General features: G+C 47.7%; 1 protein-coding gene across 2 annotated transcripts in view; it reads left to right on the top strand.

Annotated features, from left to right (window-relative positions):
* The window catches only part of LOC126533190 (uncharacterized), a 148984-nt gene that overhangs the window by 61940 nt on the left and 62741 nt on the right, over positions 1–24303 (top strand). For both annotated transcript variants that reach the window (XM_050180463.3, XM_055071628.2), the window contains exon 5: positions 20960–21075. In XM_050180463.3, the coding sequence (XP_050036420.1) occupies positions 20960–21075 (116 nt within the window). The remainder of the gene's footprint in view (positions 1–20959; positions 21076–24303) is intronic.

Below are 24303 nucleotides of genomic sequence, written 5' to 3' on the forward strand. Positions count from 1 at the left end.
CAGGTCAACAGGACCGATCCAAACAATAATGTTATGTGGACAGAGGAAATAGCAACAAAAGCGTCACATATATGCAAAAATCAGGCCGATTACCTGCCTGAAGGCATGTAGATTGTGTTAGATACATGGCAACAAACTTAACACTGCTTCAACAGCCGTCAATCTAAGCTGTATGCATGATCTCAGAAACAGTCACTGATTAGCCCTCCACATGAACCAAATAGCGGCAAGCGTTCCTTGATAGTTTGTGGCTCGTTACCACATAGGCAACACTGCCTCGACCATTAGACCTAATCAGCACTGCTTCATTTGGCGTCGGTGACTAAAGTTACAGTCTGTTGCCGAATCGACAAGGATCTATTCCCAGCAGCCATGTGACACTTAGAAAGCTGACAAACTGCCTTGGGAGCAAAAGCGAGTGTAGTGTACAGGATGACAAGAAAGTTGTTCATGGCTGCCATCTTTGCGACACTGTATGGTGGCTTTTTGTTCCCGAAGCCATTTGTAGATGCACATTGGTCGTTTTTGTAGCTTCAAGCAACCTGTCAACTAGCAACCTAGCTTTGGATTTAAACAGCAAATGTGGAAGTGTCATGTGCCTGGTGCGCTGAACACTCTACTGCATATACATTTGTAGAAGGACAGGGGAGCAAACTATTCTTTCTTATTTTAAGGCAGGTAAGGCACAAATAAAACAGACAGTGGAAAGAATGAGAACTTACAGAGTGCTACTTCCAACTAAATTCATTACCTAAGAAAAACCAGTATATAGGCATTACCATTCAAAGCCGCACCACATGCATCAGAAAACATAACATATCGAGATAGCTGGCTATGGGCTAACATCATTGCCCATTGAGGTGATGCCCGAGCCGCACACTCGGATAAAGAACATGCCCTCATAGAAAACAACATTGTGACAACGATATAAAACAAAAACATGATAAGAAAAAGGGATTGTAGCTCAAAAAAAGGGAGCTTGTCAAAAAAATAAACTAACAATGCAAATTTGAAAAAGCTCTGCAACGCAAAGCTTTTGGGGCTCCCACTAAATCAGTGAAATAGCTTGCCTGACGCAAAACCCAAACGCAGTTTGCGTCTCATGCAAGCACAGTGGCTTCAACGCTATTTCTTTGGAGTCCAGGGTGTCTACCAAGCAGACATTTCCAAATTCCCTGAGTTTTACAGTCTTTCCCCGAGTGCCTTTGCAAAATTCCCTGAGTCACACAGAACGTTGTTTTATGTCAAGATGTGTTGACACCATGTAGCCCGATGCTGTCACTATCTAGTAAACATATGAAAAAATTTTAGCGTTCGTCCCATGTTCCTGCTTCCTCCTTGTGTTGTTCTTGGGCTATGTATCCCAGTTTACGGTTTAAAAATGACTTAATCCAGTTTGAATACAGTCGAACCTCGATATATTGAACAGCATGGTGATCGCGAAATAGTTCGATGTAGCCAGAATTCAATATATAAAATCACACAAAAAGTGCGTCAAAAACTTCTGCAAATCAATCAATGAACCAAGCGTGCGAACAGGGATCGTTGTTCATAGCACGCGTTTGTTTGCGCCGCCTAGGCCGCGCCAGCTTCGTTAGCCGGGAGCATGCGGTCGATTGCGCCACACGCAATTAGCGTAGGCCACGCCGACTTCGTCTGCCGCGCGAAGTCGGCATGGTCTAGGCCAGTCACGCGCGGCACGACAGAACACATGCTCCGAACAACGACCACCGATTGCCCCCAATCATGGCGTAGTAAATACTTGCTTGAAGCTTCACACAAATTATTTATTCGGCTGAAAGTACTGCTGCAGTGTAGTCTGCTTCTTATGGGCGTCTTGCGCTGGAGTTTGAGGTATAGTAGTGGCTCCTGGTGGCGGCTCTGGAAACGACATCTGGGTCGTACCAGCTTGGGTTGTATTGAGCCCTGGCTGTGGCGAAGCACGTTTCTAGGCCGAGTTTTGCGTCCATTCACACTTTTTTCTGCCCTGTTGCGAGTGCGAAAAGGCTCGTCACATCTCACAGACCATGCCGACCACGCTGCGAGCTCGCCGCAGCCTATAGTTTAACAAAAACGGACTCTCCGTGTGCTGTGGGACGTAATGCTGGGAGCAGAAGGAATCGGTGACGCCGATCCGGAGAGACCTAGCCCAGCCTCGAAAAGGCGTCACCGTCATTACTTCTGCGTCGTGGGCTGCTATGAACAAGAAGGCCTGAATCCCAACATCAGATTCTACCGTATTCCTTCAAGGCCTCACGAAGTGGAGCGTCGGGCGCGCTGCATAGCTGCAGTTCGTCGTACTGAGTAAGCGAAACTTCGCGCCATGCTGACTGCTTCGCCTGTCTTGAAGCTTGCTTGATTATCTGCGTTCTAAATTTCAGTCTTTTGCACCTACAGTCCCGGCAGCAGACCGACATAGCAGCAGGCATGGCTGGTAATTCACGATTCGAGACCCGGCCACAGCGACAATTAACAATTCGACCGATGCAAAGTGGTGAAGTGACCAGCAGGTGTGTGCAAATGACCACAAATGGCCGGGCTGATTCGGGGACAATTCACTACCCCACTACGAGCAGCACAGGTTAGAGAGTTAAATGTGCTCATACTTGACCTCAAGCCAGCATGTTGAGGCAGCGCAGCAAGGTAGTATTGATTACAGCAGATCGGTGTTCGAGCGCTGTCATTAAAAGCTACATCAAGCGAGCAGCGCACGAGCTCGCACTGCAGCTCGATTTGCACGTACGTGCGAGCTCATATGCATTGCATCAGTTATTACCAGTTACTAAAAGGGACAGATGGCCGCTACGACAACGCAGGCATAACTACTTGTTTAGGTTCATGCAGTCAACAAAGATTGCGGGAGGCCCGCCGTTTTGCGGCATGTCGAAAGACCGCTGCCGTCGCAGCGCGTACGATTGTGCGCTCGAGCAGTTCGTACATTGCGGCGCGTACCGTCGTGTGCTCGAGCAGTTCCGTACACATGATGTCTGCTTATCGCTGCTGTGGATTCATTTATAGCAATCATTTCCTCGCGTTTGTGTGCCTGAATCTAGCAGCGTGCAAACCTTACCTAAAGTTCCACTTCGTACGCGACTCGCTTCACTTGCGATTGACACCGCGCTAAAACTTCGCCGCTTAATTCTTGAACGGCGTACAGGTATTCAGCACTGCATAATTTCTTGCCTTTATGCAGCGTGCCACCCCTGAAAAAATCTTCGGCGCCCGATATTCGCTGCAGGTCGTGATACAACACAACCGAAAGTGGCGGGTCCATATTGTAAACGTGCTTTCCGAAGCAGACGACCGAGCTTGGTACGACCCATTTTAGGACAGAGGGCGCTTTTTAGCACCTTTTTCGCAGCGCCCCCTGGGCAATGCAAGAGCCCCATTGGCAGCCACATGCTTAAACAAGGAGTCGTCAACATAGTCTAAATGATCCACAAGCAAAGGTGCCGGTGTAGAAGGGCCAAAACAGCTACAGCTTCAGTTGAAGTCAGGAGAGGGGCAACACCAGCACTTGCGGAATCAACCTCAGCAGCGTCTTCGTTTGGCCGCTACTTTTGCTGCGACCTCCATGTCCATCAATCGAAGCATTTTGAAACACTGGCAATAACAAGGTATCAGGTGGCGTCTTCCAAGGCGTCTATGTCGCCCAGTGAGCCTGTGCTGTTGTGCGTCTTTGTGGATGCACACCGCCAGTTCTCGCGAGGCACGGCAGGTGCAGAGCGCGGCACCGAGGAGTCGGTGTGGCAAATTCGATGCGTCGTCGAACAAGCCCAGCCGCCGCGTATGCACCGCTACATTAAAATGGCGCCCTCGGCGCAATCGATGTGTGCAGATATAGTGCGCAGCAGTCGGGAACGCCCATCACGCCACCGTTATTTTCGAGGATGTTGTGGGAAAGCTCACCACATGTCAACAGAGCGCACGTCGTCTGGGGTGGCGGAGTTCGATATATCCATTTTACGTCCGACCCTGTTCGACATAAAAAAAATTAAAAATGCATGCGATTTTCCGGGTGATATAGAAAGTGTTCGATATGTTGTAACGTAGATTGAAGACGGAGTCTCACAAAATAGACGCTTCTGTTTAATTGCAGGCCAGTAGAAGAACGTGCAGCTCACGCGCTTCATCGTCTTTCATGGCACCGACCTTTGCGCACGCCATCCTGCGGTGCGGGAGCCCTACATCGCTGTGTCAATATGCAATAATTCGATATATCCGTGTTCGATATATCGAGGTTTGACTGTAGTAAGTAGTAGTGTTTATTTTGTTTAAAGAAAAGAGGAGGGAGTGCTTAGTAAAATGCACAGCAAATAAAATATTGTTACTGTAGCATTTCCCTCGGCACGCGGCCCGAACAGTTACGAGGCACAGACCGCTCGAACATAGAAGATGTTTATTTAGGGGCGTGTGATAGCTTTTATCCCCTGAAGTGGGAAGGGAAGTGGGAGCGGAAAGAAGGAATGGACGTATGCTGCGCATGCACAGAACTAGCATGACGAAGACACAACACTGCCCTCTCCTCAAAAATGGAACCGTTGCACTGGCTTGCGCGGCCTCGTTGACCGGCGCAGGACTTGCTGCGAAGCTTCGGCCGCACTCAAGGTAGTTGGGAGAGGAGGGGTGCGAGGTCGAATCTGTCATCCGTAATTTGGGCTGCATCTGGAGAATTAACTGGGCCGGCCTCTTCCAAGGAAGTGGTTGTATTGGTGGCCGTGCTGGGACCTGGCATCTGGTTGGACCCTGGACCACGAGCAGTCGTATCCGGAAACCTTGGTGATGAATCCGAGCGGCGGCGCACCTGATCGACGTGGCGCTTGATAATGGAAGTGGGAGTCTCTACAGTTACCATTCGTGCTCCGGTCGCCGATTTGACACGACGAGGGATCCACTTCTCTCCCTGTCCGTAATTGTGGACGTACACGCTACTGTCTGGCGGCAGCGTCCAGTCGTGGCTCCCCTAAGTTGGACCTGTAACAGTCACAGGGAAGCAGGTGTCTAGACGCGACCTTATTTGATACCCGAGGAGCATCTCTGAAGGCAATTTCCCAGTCTTCAGAGGTGTTCGTCTATAATTGAACAGTAGCCGTACCAATTTCTCGTCGAGATCGCCTCCCTTCATTTTCTTAATACCCTCCTTTATCGTTCGCACCGCCCTTTCAGCAGCTCTGTTTGACTGTGGATGAAAAGGTGCCATGCACAGATGCGTGATGTTGTTTTTTGCTGTAAATGTGGCAAATTGCTTACTCATGAACTGTGTGCCATTGTCCGATACTATTGTACGTGGCACACCAAAACAGGCAAATATGCTTCTCAGAGCCCTTATTGTGCTTTCCACATTTGCACGCTTCATAGGAATCGCTTCGATCCATTTGGAGTGCGCGTCCACTACAACTAGGACCATCTTCCCAGTTACGGGTCCTGCGAAGTCAATATGAATCCGAGACCACCGTTCTTCCGTCTTCGGCCAGTTTAGGGGAGGTGCAGCCGGTGGCATAGGTAAATTTGCTATGCAATTCTCGCAGTTGGCCGCGCGCTGCTCTATGTCGCGGTCAAGTCCTGGCCACCAAAATAGAGAGCGTGCCACGGCTTTCATAGCCGATGATCCTTGGTGGGTTCCGCGAAGAAGTTGTAAGAAACGCTCTCTGGCGTCACTTGGTATGACGACAAGATTTCCCCAGTACACGAGGTCGTGGGCCAAGGACAATTTTAGCCTACGCTCATAATAAGGTGCTAAATTGGGCTTTATGTTTGTCTTGCTTTTTGGCCAACCGCGTAACACGTAATCTTGAACCTTACGCAATGTCGAGTCGACGGCCGTTAGGTCCTTCAGTTCACGCGTTGTGGGGATGCGTGACTCTCACGCCTCCCCTGAGATCTAGTTTTCCCGCATAGCTCGTCTCCTGCAGGGCGGCTTCGCCTGCGGCGTTCGGAGTGGTTGAGGCGCAGTGCGGGAGATGGCGCGAGTGTCGCGCTGCTGCGGGGTTACTTGGGCGCCGAAAGGGAAGGCGCTTGCTCTCTTTGGGTTCGGGAAGCGAGCGCGACGGACGTGCCGTGCCGACCATGCTTCTGCGAGACCGTCTCGCATGGCCGCCTTGGACACCGTTGGCGTGACTGTACACGCGAACGACCAGGCGTTGGGATCCAGCATGGGGCGAACATATTCGCTCGCAATGCGGTCGCGGTAAGTCGGACTTCTAGATTTGTCGCGCGCCCATCGGCATGTTTTGGGGATAGCAACTCGGCTAGCAGGCATTGATCTATGAAAGGTGCAATAAATGCCCTTGTGACTGTTTGCACTACTGTGTTGTCGTTCCTTTGTCCCCAAGAGTACGGAGGAGAACCACATATCTCCCACATCTGGCTGCCCAACGTGGGGCTCTTGGGGCATCGGACGATAGATTTAACAGTTTTGCTTCGTTCGAGACCTTTGTTTGAACCGAAGCGTAGGCCTAGCGTGGATTTTGTTCGCTAGCGTCGGCGGCGTGCTTTCTTGAGCAAGGCGACGGTGGCTGTAGTGCGTTTGAACTTATCAACATGCTAAGCCTTTTCGCAAGTGTTTTTTTTTTAATGACATTCGTCAGTACGAGAGCCACGTGGTCAGCATCCTGGGAGAGCGAGGATGAGCGCCCGCGGAGCAGTGGCAAGCCTGAAGCGAGTGAGTACGGAGGCCTCGTGGGTGGTCCGAATTTCTTATGTAAATAGCTTCTTCTATCTCTTTGACTCGGATGAAGTCGCGGCTCTGGGAGCCGGGTGGCCGCGGGCCACGGGTGCCACTACGGGCTGACTGGTATTGCGGCCTGGCACCGGGCGCTCCGACACCGTCTGGGACGGTGGGCGCCGTCAACTCGGATGCTGTGTGCACCGAGCGGAGTAGGACCACCTCACAGAGCTAACGACTCGTCGCGGCTGCCTGTTTTGCGCCCATTTTGGGTGTTGTTTTTGGATGCCGGTTGTTGTCAGGGTAGCGACGATTTAGGCCTAAGGCTTTACGAAGCTGCCTGTCGCACGTGGAGGGACACAACCTGATGGACCGTGGCGTTGAGGCGTTGCAATTTGCTTCCCTCATTCTATTTAGCCTCGCACGAATTGAAATTACTCGTTCGACTCAAGAAAGCGAGCTTCGTTCACGTGAACTTAGCATCTGAGTAGCTGCCCGATCTTTTGCTAGCCGAGTTGAACATCGTACCACGTGGGCGATGCGCATGCAGAATTCCTCTCCCTTGCACTACTGTAGTGTTTGCCGAGTGTGTTGAGTCTACGCAGCGTCATTGGAGTCACCCTTGGTTTGCTGTCACCTGCACATCGTCTGCGCTGCTGCCCCGGACTACGATCGAGTGACCCCGGGCGATGGTTATGCTGTGGCCAGTTCGGCGCAGCGACTTCGGCGGCCTCCTGCATCCAGCTCACAACCCTTGGCGGCGGACAAAAGAGCCGGCAGTCACCGACAGCTACGACGGCTCTTGCCAGCAGGGCGCGTCGGCGCGAGCGACGCTTGCTCGTACCGACTACTGCGTCGTCGTCTCCGGAGTCCTGGCCTGGGATCGTGCCGTCGAGTCGCAAAGCTGCTGCTGTGACCGGCGGACGCCAGCGGTGTACCCCAAGGACAGTCGGCTCGCATGTTATGGACAGCGTGTGGACATTTCCCCGGCGCGGCCACTGTTGCATGTATCACCTTGTTCGCGAAGCACGTGTTGATGTTAGACTGTGTGAAATGTTCCGCCGGAATATGTAGTGATTTAAGGTTGGGGGGATGTGGGGATGCGTGGCTCTCACGCCTCCCCTGAGATCTAGTTTTCCCGCATAGCTCGTCTCCTGCAGGGCGGCTTCGCCCGCGGCGTTCGGAGTGGTTGAGGCGCAGTGCGGGAGATGGCGCGAGTGTCGCGCTGCTGCGGGGTTACTTGGGCGCCGAAAGGAAGGCGCTTGCTCTCTTTGGGTTCGGGAAGCGAGCGCGACGGACGTGCCGCGCCGACCATGCTTCTGCGAGACCGTCTCGCGTGGCCGCCTTGGACACCGTTGGCGTGACTGTACACGCGAACGACCAGGCGTTGGGATCCAGCATGGGGCGAACATATTCGCTCGCAATGCGGTCGCGGTAAGTCGGACTTCTAGATTTGTCGCGCGCCCATCGGCATGTTTTGGGGATAGCAACTCGGCTAGCAGGCATTGATCTATGAAAGGTGCAATAAATGCCCTTGTGACTGTTTGCACTACTGTGTTGTCGTTCCTTTGTCCCCAAGAGTTGAGACCACACCTTTGTCCACAGCGTTGAGACCACACCTTCATCTAAGCTTTCGAGTGCGAGTACGTACTCCGGGGACTCACCTGCACCTCCGTCTCCGGTGGTCTGCTGTGGTGGTCTGCTGAGGGCATCCGAGTTCAGTAGTTGTTTCCCAGGAACATACTGAAGCTTGTATTTGTAGTCTCAGAGGTACAGCGCCTAGCGTTGAATTCGCGCAGCCGCCATAGTCGGTGTCTGGCGGTCGGGTCTCAGCAGGCTGACGAGTGGTTGATGATCCGTAACCAACGTAAATTCACGACCTAGAAGATAGTCCCGGAATTTTGTTACACCGAAAACCAAAGCCAATGCTTCGCGTTCTAACTGGGAGTAGTTCCGCTCTGCTTGGGTCAGTGTTCTTGAGCGAGAACTTGTCGGTCTATTTACGTTGTTGATAGAGTGAAACAGAACTGCTTCGACACCCAGTGAAGACGCATCGCACTCTAGCTTGAGTTCCTTTGCAGGGTCGAATTGTACAAGAATTGGCTCATTTTTCAGACTTCCTTTTGCTGCATCGAAGGCGGCCTTTTGCGGTGCGTTCCATTGCCACCGTGCATTCTTTTCCAATAGTTGATACAGCGGTGCTAGGTACATTGACATGTTTGGCAAAAATTTCGTGTAGAAAGTCAACATTCCGATAAATGCCCGTAGTTCGGTCACGTTCCGTGGATAAGGTGTGTGCATGATAGCTTCCACGTTGTTTTCTATTGGATGAAGGCCCTCGCCGTCAATGCGATGTCCGAGGTATATAACTGCCGGTTGTCGAAATTTACATTTGTCATGGCGTAACTTAACCCCATGATCCCGAAAACACTCTAAGACGGCTTTCAGTCGCTCTCCATTATCGCCTTTCTTCTCGGACACGATTACATCATCAAGATAGGCTTGAACTCCGGGTAAGCCACTGATAATCGTGTCGATTTTTTTCTGGAAGATCAACGGTGCAGACGATATTCCGAACGGAAGCCGGTTACAGCAAAATAAGCCTTTGTGCGTATTGATTACGCAAAGTTTGCGTGCGGCTTCGTCTAGATGCACCTGACTGTAAGCGTCGCGCAAGTCGAGGGTGCTGAAACATTCACCGCCACTTAACGCTGCGAACATATCCTCGATTACAGGAATAGGATGCTGTTCGATTGCTTTACTTCGCACCAAAGCAAGAGAGATGTACTTCCGCTTCGTCTGCTTGTTCCCACGGTCGTGCAGTCACGTCTGTAGGTACCAAAACTATGCCATTTTCTACCGTCCTCTAGCACGTGATCATGCTCTGCGATCCACTTGTTCTGCCTCAGTTTTCTTGTAGCACTGAATTATACCGCTGGTCGTGTGTCCTTGAGTGAGCACAGCACGCAAAATCGTGTGCTGTGGAATGAGACAACAGATTGTGCGCGACACCGTCGGCAGAAATGTGTAGCGCCAGAAAGAAAAAAAAAAAAGTGAGAAGAAAAAAAAAAGTGAAGGCGGGGCCCGTGACGTATGTGTCACGCAATCCTCGAGGTCTGGCATGGGAGAACGCAGGGAAGGAATTTCGCTTGCGAAGGTTAGACGGGACGCACTGGCACTGGAGGACGCGCTGGCACTATGCACTGGAGCCCGCCTGCTGAAATCATGGGTTCGCGGCACAGAAATATTTCTATCTCGGCTATTAATGAGCCGACTTGAAAAATTTTTGTTGCAAAACACTCCCTAGAGGACACGTAACAACTTCAGCGTATAACCAAAATTTACAATGGGGCCTGGTGAGAGGCCTTTTAATAAGAGTAGACCATAATGTACATCATGATTTCTGTGTACCTAAGTTATTGATGGCTTGCTGTATTCTTATTATGCAATGCTTGGAGTCTCCCAAGCATGTGCAGCATTATGTTTTCTTGCCCAAAACTTGTAAGTATTGTTATGGGGTTGTTGGGAGTATAGAAAAACTGTATTGACAATATATATACATGATGATTCAGAGTAGTTAAGATGGCTGACTGTCAACAACACGTAGCAGCCAGCGTCCCGCGATCTTATTCTTCCTCTCTCTTCTTTCATCCTTCCATAACAGGACCCTCGGGTGGTGAAGCGCTGTCTCGGCGCATGGTAGGCGAAGAATTGCGAGCGAAGTATGGCTTCAGCCGCGAAACGTGCATGACATCAACAGGTGTTGGACTTGAGGATGCATCAAACTGTAGCGGCGATATCTCATAATTTACGTCGTTAACGTGACGTAGGACTTTACAAGGCCCTATGTAGCAAAAGAGAAGCTTCTGAGAGAGGCCAACCAGATGACATGGTGACCAAAGGAGAACCCAAGCGCCTAGCACAAACTTAACATCGCGATGGCACCCGTAATAGCGCTTTTTTTGTATGCGCTGCGAGGCTAATAAACGAGATTGGGCGTCTTGACGTACCATGTGAGCATGATCGATGACTTCATGAGCGTACTCTGTTGCAACACGTGGCACAGAAGGGAGGATGGTGTCAAACGGCACTGTGGGGTCGCGACCATACAAAAGATAAAAGGGTGAATACCCTGAGGTGTCATGTCGGGACAAGTTATACGCGAATGTCACGTAGACCATCGTGGCGTCCCAGTTGCGGTGATCATTAGAGACATACATCGACAGCATCTCTGTGATGGTTCGGTTGAGACGTTCCGTAAGACCATTTGTTTGTGGTTGTAGGCAGTGGACAGCTTGTGCTCAGTGACACAAGAGCTGAGGAGATCGTCTACAACTCAAGACAAGAATGAGCGGCCGCAGTCTGTAAGTAACTGTCATGGTGCACTGTGGTGGAGAATGATGTCGTGGAGGAGAAAATCGGCGACGTCTGTTGCGCGACTAGTCGGCAATGCCTTGGTTATCGCGTAGCGTGTCGCATGATCAGTAGCAACGGCGATCCACTTATTCCCTCTGGTCGTCATCAGAAAAGGGCCAAGCAAGTCAAGGCCTATGCAAAAGAACAATTCAAAGGGAACTTCAATTGGATGAAGTCGTCTGACAGGTGGCAGGGAAGGTTTCTTCCAGCGCTGACACAATTCGCAAGTTGCGACATAACGCCCAGAGCGGTAGAGACCCGACCAGAAGAACCAGCGTTGTATGCGGTCGTATGTACGCAAAACTCTAAGTTGTTCGAGAGCGACGGATCGCATATGACGAGGAAGGACAAGGAGCAACTGAGGCCCGTCAGGGTTGATATTGCGGCGGTAGAGAATGTCGTCGTGCAGCACGAACAATGCAGCACATGCCGTCAGTGCGGCCAGATTGCACTCTGGCGATGATGGACTGTAAGGATTCGTCGCATTGTTGTTCAGTGCACGTCGGTCATGTCGGTAAAAGCCATCACGTAGTTCACCGGATCATGCGCAGAAGGATCAGGGGGATCCACGGGGTGACGGTAGAGGCAATCAGCGTCCTTGCGGGGGCATCCAGTCTTGTAATTGACAATAAATGAAAATTCCTGGAGCCGCAAAGCCCAGCGACCAAGCTGTCCTGTCGGGTCCCAGAGGGAAGACAGCCAGCAGAGTGCATGGTGGTCTGTAACAACTGAAAATGTGCGGCCATACAGTTATGGCCAGAACTTGGCGACAGCCCTAGCTAAAGCCAAGCACTCCCGCTTGGTGATGGAGTAATTTCTCCTGGCAGGTGACAGCAGGTGGCTGGCATGAGCTATCATGCACTCGGTACCATTCTGTTGTTGAGCGAGAACAGCACCGATGCCATGGCCGCTTGCGTCAGTGTGGACTACAGTCATTGCAGATGGATCAAAGTGGGCAAGTGTGGGAGGGGTGGTCAGAAACCCAATGAGAGCGGCGAACGCGTGAACCTGCTCTGGGCCCCATGAGAATGGCGTGTTTTTCTTTAGATCTGTCAAAGGCCGAGCAATGTCGGCGAAGTTTTTGACGTAATGAGAAAGTAAGAACACAGGCCGATGAAGCAGCGTACGTCAGAAGCAGAATGTGGCACAGGGAAACTGCGTGCGGCACAAACTTTTTCCGAATCTGGTTGGACACCGGATGCATCAATGAGGTGTCCCAACATGGTAATCTGACAGCATCCGAATTGACACTTCGTGGAGTTCAGTTGGAGGCCGGCTTTTTGCAAGACCGCAAGAATGGCAGCGAGTCGGGTAAGGTGGCTGCAGAATGTGGGAGAAAAAACAGTAACGTTTTCACGGTAACAGAGACAGGTAGTCCGTTTGTAGCCTCGCAGAAGAGAGTCCATCATACGTTCAAATGTCGCAGGAGCATTGCATAGGCCAAAGGGCATGACTTTGAACTGCCAGTAGCCAGATCGATAGACGAGAAGTATTTTGCTCTGTGCAAGCAGTCCAAGGAGTCATCGATGCATGGTAATGGGTAGACGTCTTTTCGCGTGATCTTGTTTAAGTGGCGGTAATCGACGCAAAAACTCCAGGTACCATCTTTCTTTTTCACAAGGACGACAGGCGAAGCCCAATAATTGGCTGATGGCTCAATCACCCCTTTGCGGAGCATTTTGTTCACTTCTGATTGGATGGCTTGACGTTCAGCATGCGATACATGATAGGGACGCCGATGAATAGGATTCGCGTCTCCAGTGTTTATACAGTGGTGAACAACAGATGTTTGGCTTAAAGGCCTGTTGCCGAAATCAAAGATGTCACCAATCAAAGATGTAAGATTCAAGCAGGAGATGTATGTCCGTGGCCTGTACAGAGGCGAGGTGAGGTGCAATCATTTTCGCGAAGTCATTCGTTAAGGAACCAGAGCTGTGAGCTGCAATTGGCGCTAACAAACCACTGCAACAGAACTGCTTGTTGGCCTAGTTGGTGCTTGCTGAAAGACATGTTTTTTGCCACAATTGAACACACACAAAAGGAAGACACATGAAGACAACACGGGCGGCACTTCCAACTGATCTAATTTGGGCTGTGACCCATGAATATATATACACATACACGCATGCACTGGCTGTTCACAGATCTACGTTACCCAGAGGTCAAACAATCTAGTTTCCGATTTATAGAACGTGATAGATGTATCGCTAATGCAATTTCTACCTTTCTTTTTTATATAGTAAGCTTCCATTAGCTCACTTGCTGTTTGATATCTACTTCTGCCAAGAATCCTAATCTCAGAAAAATGTGGTTTGCCCATGCAGGCCTTGCAATGCGCAGGCAAATGTGCCACGCCATCTTTCATTAGATTTAGTTCATGTTTCCTGGCTCGTTCATTTATGCAGCGTCCAGTCTGTCCTATATCGGACTTGACGCACTCAAGGGGAATTTCATAGACCACGCCCGTAGCGCATCTCCCGTAGGACGTGCTATGTTTCTTGCCACAGCTTTGTGAACCGGTCTCCTTGCGTGTGGTTCTCGAACAGAGTCAACCCAGTTTGACGGGGGCAGAAAAGGCAATAGGTACACCATACCAGCCTGTCACCTTCTTGAGGAGACCTTATGAACATAAGGAATCATTGCAGGTCTTACGGTTCTGGCACTTTCTTCCTCCCTTGTGGCGCTGGTACCTTTAACCTTCCGTAAAAGGCTTTCGGTGACTGAGGTCACCAACGAGTCAGGGAACCGTGCTGCTTTAAGTCGCTTAATCTGATTATTGAACGAGGCCTGCATCGTGTGTCTACACGATTTTCCGAGGGCAGACTCCAGGCAGACCACGCTTGACAATTTTGGAATGGCATGAATTATACGGCAGCACATGGGAAATATTGCCAACAAGCTTGTCTGTCATGAAAGGTTAATCTTAAATCTAAAAATTGCAGGGTGTTACGCTGTGGCACTTCATGCGTAAACGAAAGCCCTTTACCATTGTCCCTAAATATGGTTAAAATATCATCGCAGCGCTTCAATGAGCCTTGTCTTTTAAAAAGGATTAAGAAGTCGTTCATGTATCTAAAAACTTTTAAAATGTTTAAAGTGCTGTCCTGTTTAAAAGCCTCTTCGAGGCGGTCAACACTAGATAAGAATATGATGCACAGCAGCGGCGCATTACACGAACCAATGCAAATGCCACGTTTTTGCAAGAAAAGCTGTTTGTCAAAGCAAATAAAGGTACTGTTAAGATAGGCTTCCATTAATGTTATCCGGTGTGATATGTAAGATATATCAGCGGCAAGCTTTCCCCAACAGCTTGTGGCCTGTACTACATCGCCCAACAACGAATTTTCGTCATGGGCACACTAACTTTGTCGTGAGGCCTAATTGTGCACTGCTTTGTCGGGTCTGTCAGGTGTCGGCAACTAAAGTTATAAGAAGTTAGGTGCCGAATTGACTCATCCATTTGCAAAGATTGCGTGAAACTCGAAAAGCCGCAATGCACCTTGCAATGAAAGCGAGTGTTTGGGATTGTAGAACCATTGTTCACAGCCATCCTCGCCACCTTTGCTACACACCGTATGGTGGCATGTCCTTTCGGATGCCGTTCATAGAGGCTCCTTGGTCTTTTGTAGCTTCGAGCAGTTATTGTGGAGCATTGTTATTTGTTGCAATACATGTTTTGTGTATTGCAGCAAAGCATATGAAAGCACATCTGTAATTTGGAACACAAATAAGACATTTTATGTCACTTTTTTGTCTTATGCCTGACGTAAAATTCTGCGCAGTTGTAATATTTGTCTGTCTTAGGCCTGGCCGTGTAGGTTTGCTCTTGCTAGCTTGCACAATTTTACATATTTGTTCACAAAAGCTTATTACCTATATAAATGAAACTGTTCACAACATGCCATGTGACATACTATACCGTGCATTGAGAGACAAGCTCAATTAGCTGCTGCTGACTGTTGGCCTTGCATCTTCATTTATTGTTGAGCAATGCTTACTGACTGTGCAGTAATGACAAGTTGCACCAAATGGCTACTCCCAAAAGGTCAACTTTTCTGCTCCAAAACTGCTCCAATAGGCTGGTACGGCTGCTTCTAAACAGCTCCAGCGCTGCCCTTTTTCTAGTCCAAAAATTTCCCCAAATCTTATTTACTTTATTTATCTTAATTATAAAATAAATCTTAAACTGGCTTGACAACCACTGAGAAAGGAAACGAAAGCAGGACAGATGATTATCGTTGTGGAAGAAAGGTAAGCCCCAGACGGTGTGAACTTTTTTAACCCTTTGTGAGGTGCTACTTTTTCCTTGAAATTTCGCTCATAAAAACTGAAGAATAGCATTCAGGAGGGCAACAGAAAATGTTTGACACATTTTTCAAGAAACGTAGTGCAGCAGTTCTCGAAAAAAAAGTGGTACATATATGTACCACTGACTTTACTACAAGAAATGAAATGTGGTACACATTTGTACTGCTGTCTGCAGGTGGTTTAAAATGAAAAGACAATGTGTAAAAGGAACGATATTTACAAAGTCAATGCTGCTGTTTACTTGTGGAATGGCTTAAACATTCGACACATAGCGGAACTTGGCATTCGCTGCATAGAAAGCTCGTTCGAACTTGCTGCTGTGTCATGGAGCCCCACCTACACCTCTGTCGACTGTCCTACCACTACAGGTGACGATCTTGGCCGATAAATATATGCCTATTATACCTATTCGTCTCTGTGACGAGAACATCAAGCACTTCTTCCTCAAAGTAGAACAATGCCTTCTTTGCAGCCAAATGATCTTCCGAGCAAAACAGCAGGTCCCATATTTTTGGTACCTCTAAAATACTGTTTGGGAGTTTACTCGAGGGTCCAATTTTCTAACGGAGCATCTTCCTCTTCATCCGAAAGAACAGCATGGACCAACTTGCACGTCGTTTTCTTTTTCGTTGGTCTTTTTCGCGATACATAGATAGAATAAACTTTATTTTCCAACGGATAAGGTGGTCTACCCACCCCCCGACACACAGGTGAGGGGGCGAGTGCCTATGCAAATACAAGTGCTCTCACTTCAAAGACACACTTCCAGAAGGGACACCGTCGTTAGAGTCTTCCTCTTCCTCAGGCGCTAGCTCTGGGACGAACTTCTCGTCGCTTCCGCAGTCCCCGCCGTCTTCACTGATTTCTGAATTCTACGGCAATTCAAATGAGAGGGCAACACCTTCATACTGCGTAAGGCTGTGACCTCTAATGTGCTTAGTTAAGAACAATTGAATCTCTAACTACTATAGCTATCGCCTCGCACTACTTTGCTTTCACACCAGTAAAGCCGCGCAAACAAGAAGGGGACCAGCGACCTGTGATACACAGGACTGCGTTACTACAGTCGCCAAGCAGATAAATTAGTTGAGGGGCGACTTGCGCTATGTTGGTATTAAGAAAAATTACCTCCGCTTTCAGAAAGAATGCAAATCGACAACCTGTGCGATTTGACCGGCGCGATAGCCGTCCGCTTAGGCCTAACAACCCCAGCCAAAAGCGAGCCCAGAACAGACAATTCAAAACGGTGAAAAATTAGGGCGCCCTCAATGTATGTATATGGTTGCAGATGAATCACTAGGTTCCATTTAGTAAACGGGTAAAAGGAGACGCTTAGTAGGCATGTTGAAGCAGTGTTTTCAGTAAGTTTTTCCAACGCCACAGCAGCACGTACTGAACCGCAATGAAGGCATTTGCAAAAACTAAGTTACTCTTCACGCCACATGACGGAATAAAATAAAAACGCACATAAAGCTTTCTAAATGCCTTGATAGATGGCAGCACTAGTAAAATTGCCTCCAATTTGAACAGTTGTTTCATTACAGGCATTTGAAACGTGCCCAAAAAGTGGTACATATTTGTACCACTGTACAAGAAAGTACACATATGGGGTTACCTTATAAGAAAGAAACTCTACACCCCTTGGTGTTTATCTTGTCCCACAGCAATAGTCGTCATCTATCCATCCAAAGAAAGGAGTTGTCATGTCCTTTCTTTAACGCCAAGCATCCAATATATTCCAGTCAAAGTGGCGGGCACCTCTCTGCATGCCACAGCGTTCCTGCCGGGAAGGCACTAAGTGCCCAAGGTTAAAGTACACACAGTATTGATAGCAATTGCCATATTTACTAAAATCTAGGCTGGCCCCGATTCTAAGCCTACCCCCGAAAGTCTGAGGCCAGGAAAAAAACACAAAAAACCGCTAATGTAGGCGGAACAAAAAAGCAAGGAGGTTCACAAAATTCAAAAAGCAAGGTTCACAAAATTATTATCATCATTGTCAGCCTGTTTCATGTCCCCTGCAAGACGAAGGCCTCTCCCTGTGATCTCCAATTACCCCTGTCCTGTGCCAACAGATTCCAACTTGCACCTGCAAATTTCTTAATTTCACCACTCCATCTAGTCTTCTGCCGTCCTCAACTGCACTTCCCTTCTTTTGGCACCCATTCTGTAACCCTAATGGTCCAACGGTTAACTAACCGGTGCATTACGGGACCTGCACAGCTCCATTTATTTCTCTTAATGTGAATTAGAATATCGGCTATCCCCGTTTGCTCTCTGATCCACACCGCTCTCTACCTGTCTCTTAACGTTACGCCTAACACTCTTCGTTCCATCGCTCTTTGTGCGTTCCTTAAACTTGTTCTCAAGCTTGTTTGTCTGTCTCCAAGTCTCTGCCTCATATGTCGGCAGCGGTAAAATGCAGTGATTATACACCTTCCTTTTCAGTGACAATGGTAAGCTGCCAGTCAGGAGATGACAATGTCTGCTGTATGCACTCCAACCCATTTTTACCCTTCTGTGAATTTCCTTCTCATGGTCAGGGTTCCCTGTGATTACTTGACTTAGATAAACGTACTCCTTCACAGACTGTAGAAGCTGACTGGCGATCCTGAACTTTTGTTCCCTTGCCTGGCTATTCACCATTATCTTTGTCTTCTGCATATTACTCTTTAACCCCAATCATACCCCACTCTGTTAAGGTGCTCAATCATTTGTTGTAACTCATCTGCAGTGTTGCCGAACAGAACAAAGTCATCTGCAAACCGATGGTTGCATAGATATTCGCCATTGATCCTTACTTTTAAGCCTTCCCAGTTGAATAGCTTGAATACTTCTTCTAAGCATGCAGTGACTAGCATGGGAGAGATTGTGTCTCCTTGTCTGGCTCCTTTATTTATAGGTATTTTTCTACTTGTGGAGAATTACGGTAGTTGTGGAATCTGTGTACGTATTTTCCAAGATATTTACGTAAGAGTCCTGTAGTCCTTGATTACATATTGCCCCGATGACTGCTGGTATCTCTACTGAATCAAATGCCTTTTTGTATTCTATGAAAGCCATATAGAGATGCTGATTGTACTCTCCAGATTTCTCGATTACCTGATTGTTTACATGGATGAAATCCATCGTACAGTATCCCTTCCTGAAGCCAGCCTGTTCTCTTGCTGACTGAAATGTTGCCCTTACTGTGTTAGAAATTGTCTTGGTGAATATTTTATCATACTGGTAGTAAGCTAATGGGCTTATAACATTTCGATTCTTTAATGTCTCCCTTTTTGTAGATTAGTATAATGTTGGCATTCTTCCAGTTCTCTGGGACCCTTGAAGTCGGGAGACATTTTGTATAAAAGGCCACAAGCTTTTCAAGCATGATGTCTCCTCCATCTTTGATTAAATTGACTGTTATTCCATCTTCTCCTGCCACTTTTTCTCATTTCATGTCTTGTGAGGCCCTTCTTACTTCATCACTAGTTATAGAAGGAGCCTGTGTAACCTGTTCATTACTACTTTGAATGGAGGTATCGTGGCTGCTCTGGTATTGTACAGGTCAGTATAGAGTTCTTTCGCTGCTTTAACCATGTCTTCAAAATTGCCGATGACATTATTACCCTGCCTATCTTTCAGTGCGTACATCTTGCCATGTCCTATGAAAAGTTTTCTTCGCACTGACCTCATGCTGCATCCATTTTTTACTTTTTCCTCAGTCTTTCTCACATTATAATTCCGAATGTCACATATTTTCACCTTGTTGTTCAGTTTTGACAGTTCCGCGAATTCTATCTTATCTCTTGAGTTGGACACTCTCATTCTTTGTCGTTTCTTTATTAGGTCTTTGTTACTTGGAAGAGCTTGCCTACAGGTTGCCTTGGTGCCTTATCTCCCACTTCAACTGCTGCTTCTGACGCCAGCCTCGTTACGGTTTCATTTGTTACCTCTATGTCATCTTCATCTCTCTGTTATAAGGGCTGCATATTTGTTTGCGAGTGTTAGCCTTAATTGGTCTGCTTTTACCCTTACTGCATCTAGGTTGGCCTGTTTCCTTATGACCAATTTTGCTCTTTCTCTCTTCAAATTGAGGTGAATCCTAGACCTCGCTAACCTAGGATCACTGCACATTACCCTACCTGACACTGTGCTGGAATCGGCAGAAAGTATGAAATCGATTTCATTTCTTGTTTCACCATTAGGGCTTTTCCAGGTCCACTTTCTGTTGCTATGCTTCCTGGAAAAGGTGTTCGTTATTCTCAGCTTATTCCTTTCTGCGAATTTTACCAGCATCTCTCCTCTAGCATTCCTAGATTCGACGTCATAGTTGCCAATCGCTTGTTCACCAGCCTGCTTTTTCCCCACTTTTGCATTGAAGTCGCCCATTACTACAGTATACTGAGTGTGCACTTTTCTCATCACTAATTCAACATCTTCATAAAACTGTTGACAGTACTCCCCAAGATCTTCGAAGCCGTTGTGAAACTTTCAATCCAAGCATTCCAAAGTAGTAAAAAACGGAATTTCCATGTCATGCCTTAAGTCTTCTCTCACCAGATCCTGCATGCACAAAATGAGCGCCAGTTTTAATGCACAGGTCCGGCGCCTATTAGAAGCAGGTTATCCTGGCGTAGCAGTGGCCACTGTGGCTGAACTCCAAAAGAAGTCGGTCTTGAGGGGGACGGATGTGATTACAGAAAGCAGTAATAGCAAAAAAAGAGTAGTGGCTATTCCGTACATTCATTTAGTATCGCACAGGCTTAAAAAAGTTGAAAGTAGATATGACTTTAATGTTGCTTTCACTGCTCCCAATAAGCTAGGTAAGATATGCGCTGCCGTGCAGAGGAAGAAGGAGCAGGTAAAAGGCAAAAAAAGAACAGATATTTGTGCTGTGATGCACAATAACGACAGTTTTACCGACTGTCGTATGGCCGTGGTTTATAAAGTTCCCTTTAGCTGTGGCCAGTTCTATGTAGGGCAAATGGGGTGGTGTATCGATCAGAGGCTAATGGAACATAAAAGGTCGTTAACCGGTTGATTGCCTTCTAATCTTTCCCTACATTGCCAAGATTGTAACTGCACGCCAGAATTAGATGAATGCACGATATTGTACAGGCACAAGAATGAAGATACGTGTCTTATGGTAGAGGCATGGCATATCTATAATGGTGGAAGTGTGTGCGTGAGTCAGCCTTCGATTACTTTACAAAAGGAAGAGATTAAGTGCCTTAACAGCTATTTCTCACGTAGACCGGCACATGTACCCGACTGACACGTTGGTGGTACCATTCCAGAGCTTGCACAGATGAGTTTTGTGTCTTCTTTCTTTTTTAGCCTCAGTGCTCCCTTCAGTTGATAGTCGGCGTTCACGTTGTCCACTTCTTTTCTCTTGTGTCTTGTCTGCACGCCTCACCTTCTTTGCATAACAAACTTCGAGCTTTGTGAACTTTACACAAGGGTGTACCTGCAAGGTGGTTGAGAGCTTGCACACCAGATATAAAAATAAAGATACAAAAGATTGAGCACATTAGCACCACAGATAATTTCTTTGCCCGTGTGTCTTGCTTCCTTTCATGTTTCCAGGCACAAGGCCAAGGTGTCGCCATCCCACCGCACAGTGCGTGAAGTGAATCGGCTGCAGCAGCGGCGCATTGTACCTCTGTGGCGTGGTGTCACCTTTCACCCGACCACTACTCAAGGTTCGAGCAGTACACTTTCCATGATTAGCTGCTCAGTGTTGCTTCATTTGGTGCCAAGGTCTACAGCTTGAGTGACAGAAAATTTCAATAGAAACTGTCAATAATTATTGTCGAAGAAAGCATTAGCCTCTTTAAAATCCATTGCAATTTTTTGTGCTCGTAGTAGGGTAAGGCAGGGCAAACTGAGACAGGGAAAGACGGGACATTTTGACTTTGCTGCCATCTATCCCTAAAACCAGGAAGTACATTTATTGCTTCCCACTTCAGTGATACATGTCAGTAGTTGTCCATTTCTCACTATAGAAAAAGTTTGTGATTGCTCGAAGAACTCGGGTGGGAAAAAATTTGCAGTGGTTGTCAACGATCTCGTGACCTGCCAAAAGGGGTGAAATTCTGCTTGGTGAAATTTTCGGAGCCGTGTCCATGGAGCTACTCCAGCTTCACTACAGCAACTTCAGTATTTATAGTGTTGCTTTTTACCAGTAGCCACATGCTGCCAAAATTTTAGTTCTGCAAGTGCCGTGGGTTGAATGGGAGAATTATTTTAATGGGGGCATTTCAAAACGGGCAAACATAACAAGAAGGCATTCAATCAGCATAAAGTGTTTCTTACCACACCAGTTGCTTGTTTACGCATTATATTGTATGTTTCTATTTATGGTAGTCTCTATGTAACAGAGAAAATCATCTATAGCTTCCTGGGCTTAAAACGACATCAGAGATGCATTAGAAGCTGTTCAGGGCCAGACTCACTCCATTGGTGCTGCTATGAGGTTGTTCGATGTCTCCAAGGATGTCCTCCACAGACACGTGAGGAAATGGGAAGAGTTTGAAAACCAAGTGCTTCACAAATGCGTGTTGGGATCAAAACGGCAAGTTTTATCTGGTGTACAACTAAAGCAGCTCATCGAACACATCCTATGTATGGGGCGAGCTGTGCTCGAGTTTTGTGCAAATGTATATTTCTTGCGAAGCAATTACCCTCAAGCACCTATTTAACAGAGAAAGGAAAGTAGTGGGTAAATACTGGCTTTATTCTTTCTTGAAGTGGCACAAAGAAATTCTGTTGCTTCAAAAACCAGAAGGAATTCGAGAAGCTGACACCCTCTTGAATATTCAGTTTAGATGAAACTGGTGTCAAAAACGTGCTTAACCCTTCTAGAGTTATTAGTTCAACAGGTAGAAGGATTGTGTCGACATTAACAAGTGGGGAGAGAGGGTGGACTTATTCCTCCCACAGTGGTATTCCCTCGCAAGCACCTTAGACAGCCACTGACAGCACAAGCCCCCCTTGGCACAGTGCAGTGCGTGTTAGACAATGGTTGGGTGAATGCCAGGGACAACTGGATCACTTGCTGATGCATAAGCTACAACCGCTTGATGTCAGCTTTTTCAAGGCATTCAAAGCAGCATACAATAATGTCTGCCGTGAATGCTCGATTAGCCACTTAAGGGAACGAATCACGATGGACCACATTTGTGGGTTAGTGGCAAAGGCTTTTGAAAGATTGGGCTATACAGTGAAACCTTGTTAAACCGTAGTTGGCCAGAGCTCGGAAAAAGTACATGCTAAATGGTAGTACTGTTTAACTGAAATAGCATGAGCTCGCCCACTTATGTGTCAAAAACGGAACTCGGAGAGAGTGTGATGAAGGGGCAAAAACATGCAGTATTTATTCACTTCGTGTGACAAAAAGTCTGTTTTCGTTTGATGCTGCGGCGGCCTTTTCAGCCAGCCACCTCTTCTCCACAAACACTAGCATAGCAGATTCCTCGTTGGCGTTGCATATTCTCCGTGCACTGGTGCGGTAGCACTGCAGAAGTCGCGGGGCACTTTTTTCATTGCGGGGAGTTGTTCTCGTCGCAGCTATTGCATTCATGAGGCTGACGTAACACGCAGCTTCTGCCACTGTCGAGCCTGAGTCACCCGTGCTGTTGCTTTCCGTGTCGTCCTCATGATTGTCGCTAGCGACACTTAGGCAACAACAGAGGCAACTATGGCGAAAAGTCGAACCTCTTAGTCAACATCTTTTCGCGGTTGCAGCAGCCCTGCCGTGCAGCTTCTTCGCATTCCAAATGCCACACACCATAGTCAACGATAGATCCCTGTCACGTGCCAGCACTGTCTTCTTCTTGCCATGTTTGATAGCACGAATGCTGAGCACCTGGTGTATTTTTATTCGAGCTTCGGCATGACGCAAGTCCTAGCTTGTACAATGCCACAATGCTCTCTGGCACGGTGCTGAAAGGATGTTGATGTTGATGTGGCTTCACATGCAAATGCGCAGGACGCTTGGAGGCCGTTGTTCTGATCTCTGAGGTTGGTTGTTCTGCCGGGCTGCCCGATGGGGACGACGCACCGCCGTGATTGTGCAACCAATATGTTAGCCAATAATTGTTAAACAATATGTACACAATAAGCTGGTACTGTTTATGCGGATACAAAATGTATTATTTTCAATGGCCGCTGAGTCGGGGATTTGACTTTACTACTTTTAAAATGAAAGTACTGTTTAAAGTGGGTATGGTTTAACGAGGTTTTACTGTATCAGCAACATTAATGCTGTATTTCAGAAGGGTAGTGTGTGGCCATTTTCCCGCACTGTTCTACATGACCCTGAGTTTTATGAGCCGCTGTCCACCAGCTTAACAGGAGAGAATGTAGAAAAAGATGAAGTCATTAATGCCCACATAACCTTGTCGAGAAGCACCAAGAGCAACGAGCAAACTGTTCCGACAGGTGTTACTTTCCAGGAGATTTCTCCAGTGCTAAGGTTAAGAAAAACCAAAGCAAGGAACTCCGAAGCTAGCACAGTTCTAACATCATTGCCTCACAAAGACAAGTTGACAATGATGAAAGCCGCGAAATGGCCATGCAGCTCTGCATTTAGAAGACAGAAAAAGGCAAAGAAGACTCGTGAGGACAGATCCAGCCTTCATTCATTGAATGAGCCAGTAAAGCGGAAACATTCAACAAAGTGCAACAATAGCTGAAAGAAGGACTGGCGGTGCTTGATCTGCAAGTAGTTGTGGAGCGCCACAGCACCAAGCTCTGTTTGGATTCAGTGCCTGGAGTGTAAAGAGTGCGCCCATGAAGACTGAGTGGGAGCACACAGAGTGAATTTCAAGTGCTTCTTCTGCGAGAACTGAACTGAACAGATTGGAGCAAAACGAGACATTTTTCAAAATATTTATTTACAGATACTGCAGGCCCTTCTCGGGCCCACG

Source organism: Dermacentor andersoni, chromosome 7 (genome assembly GCF_023375885.2).
Source record: "Dermacentor andersoni chromosome 7, qqDerAnde1_hic_scaffold, whole genome shotgun sequence".
Taxonomy (NCBI): Eukaryota; Metazoa; Arthropoda; class Arachnida; order Ixodida; family Ixodidae; genus Dermacentor; species Dermacentor andersoni.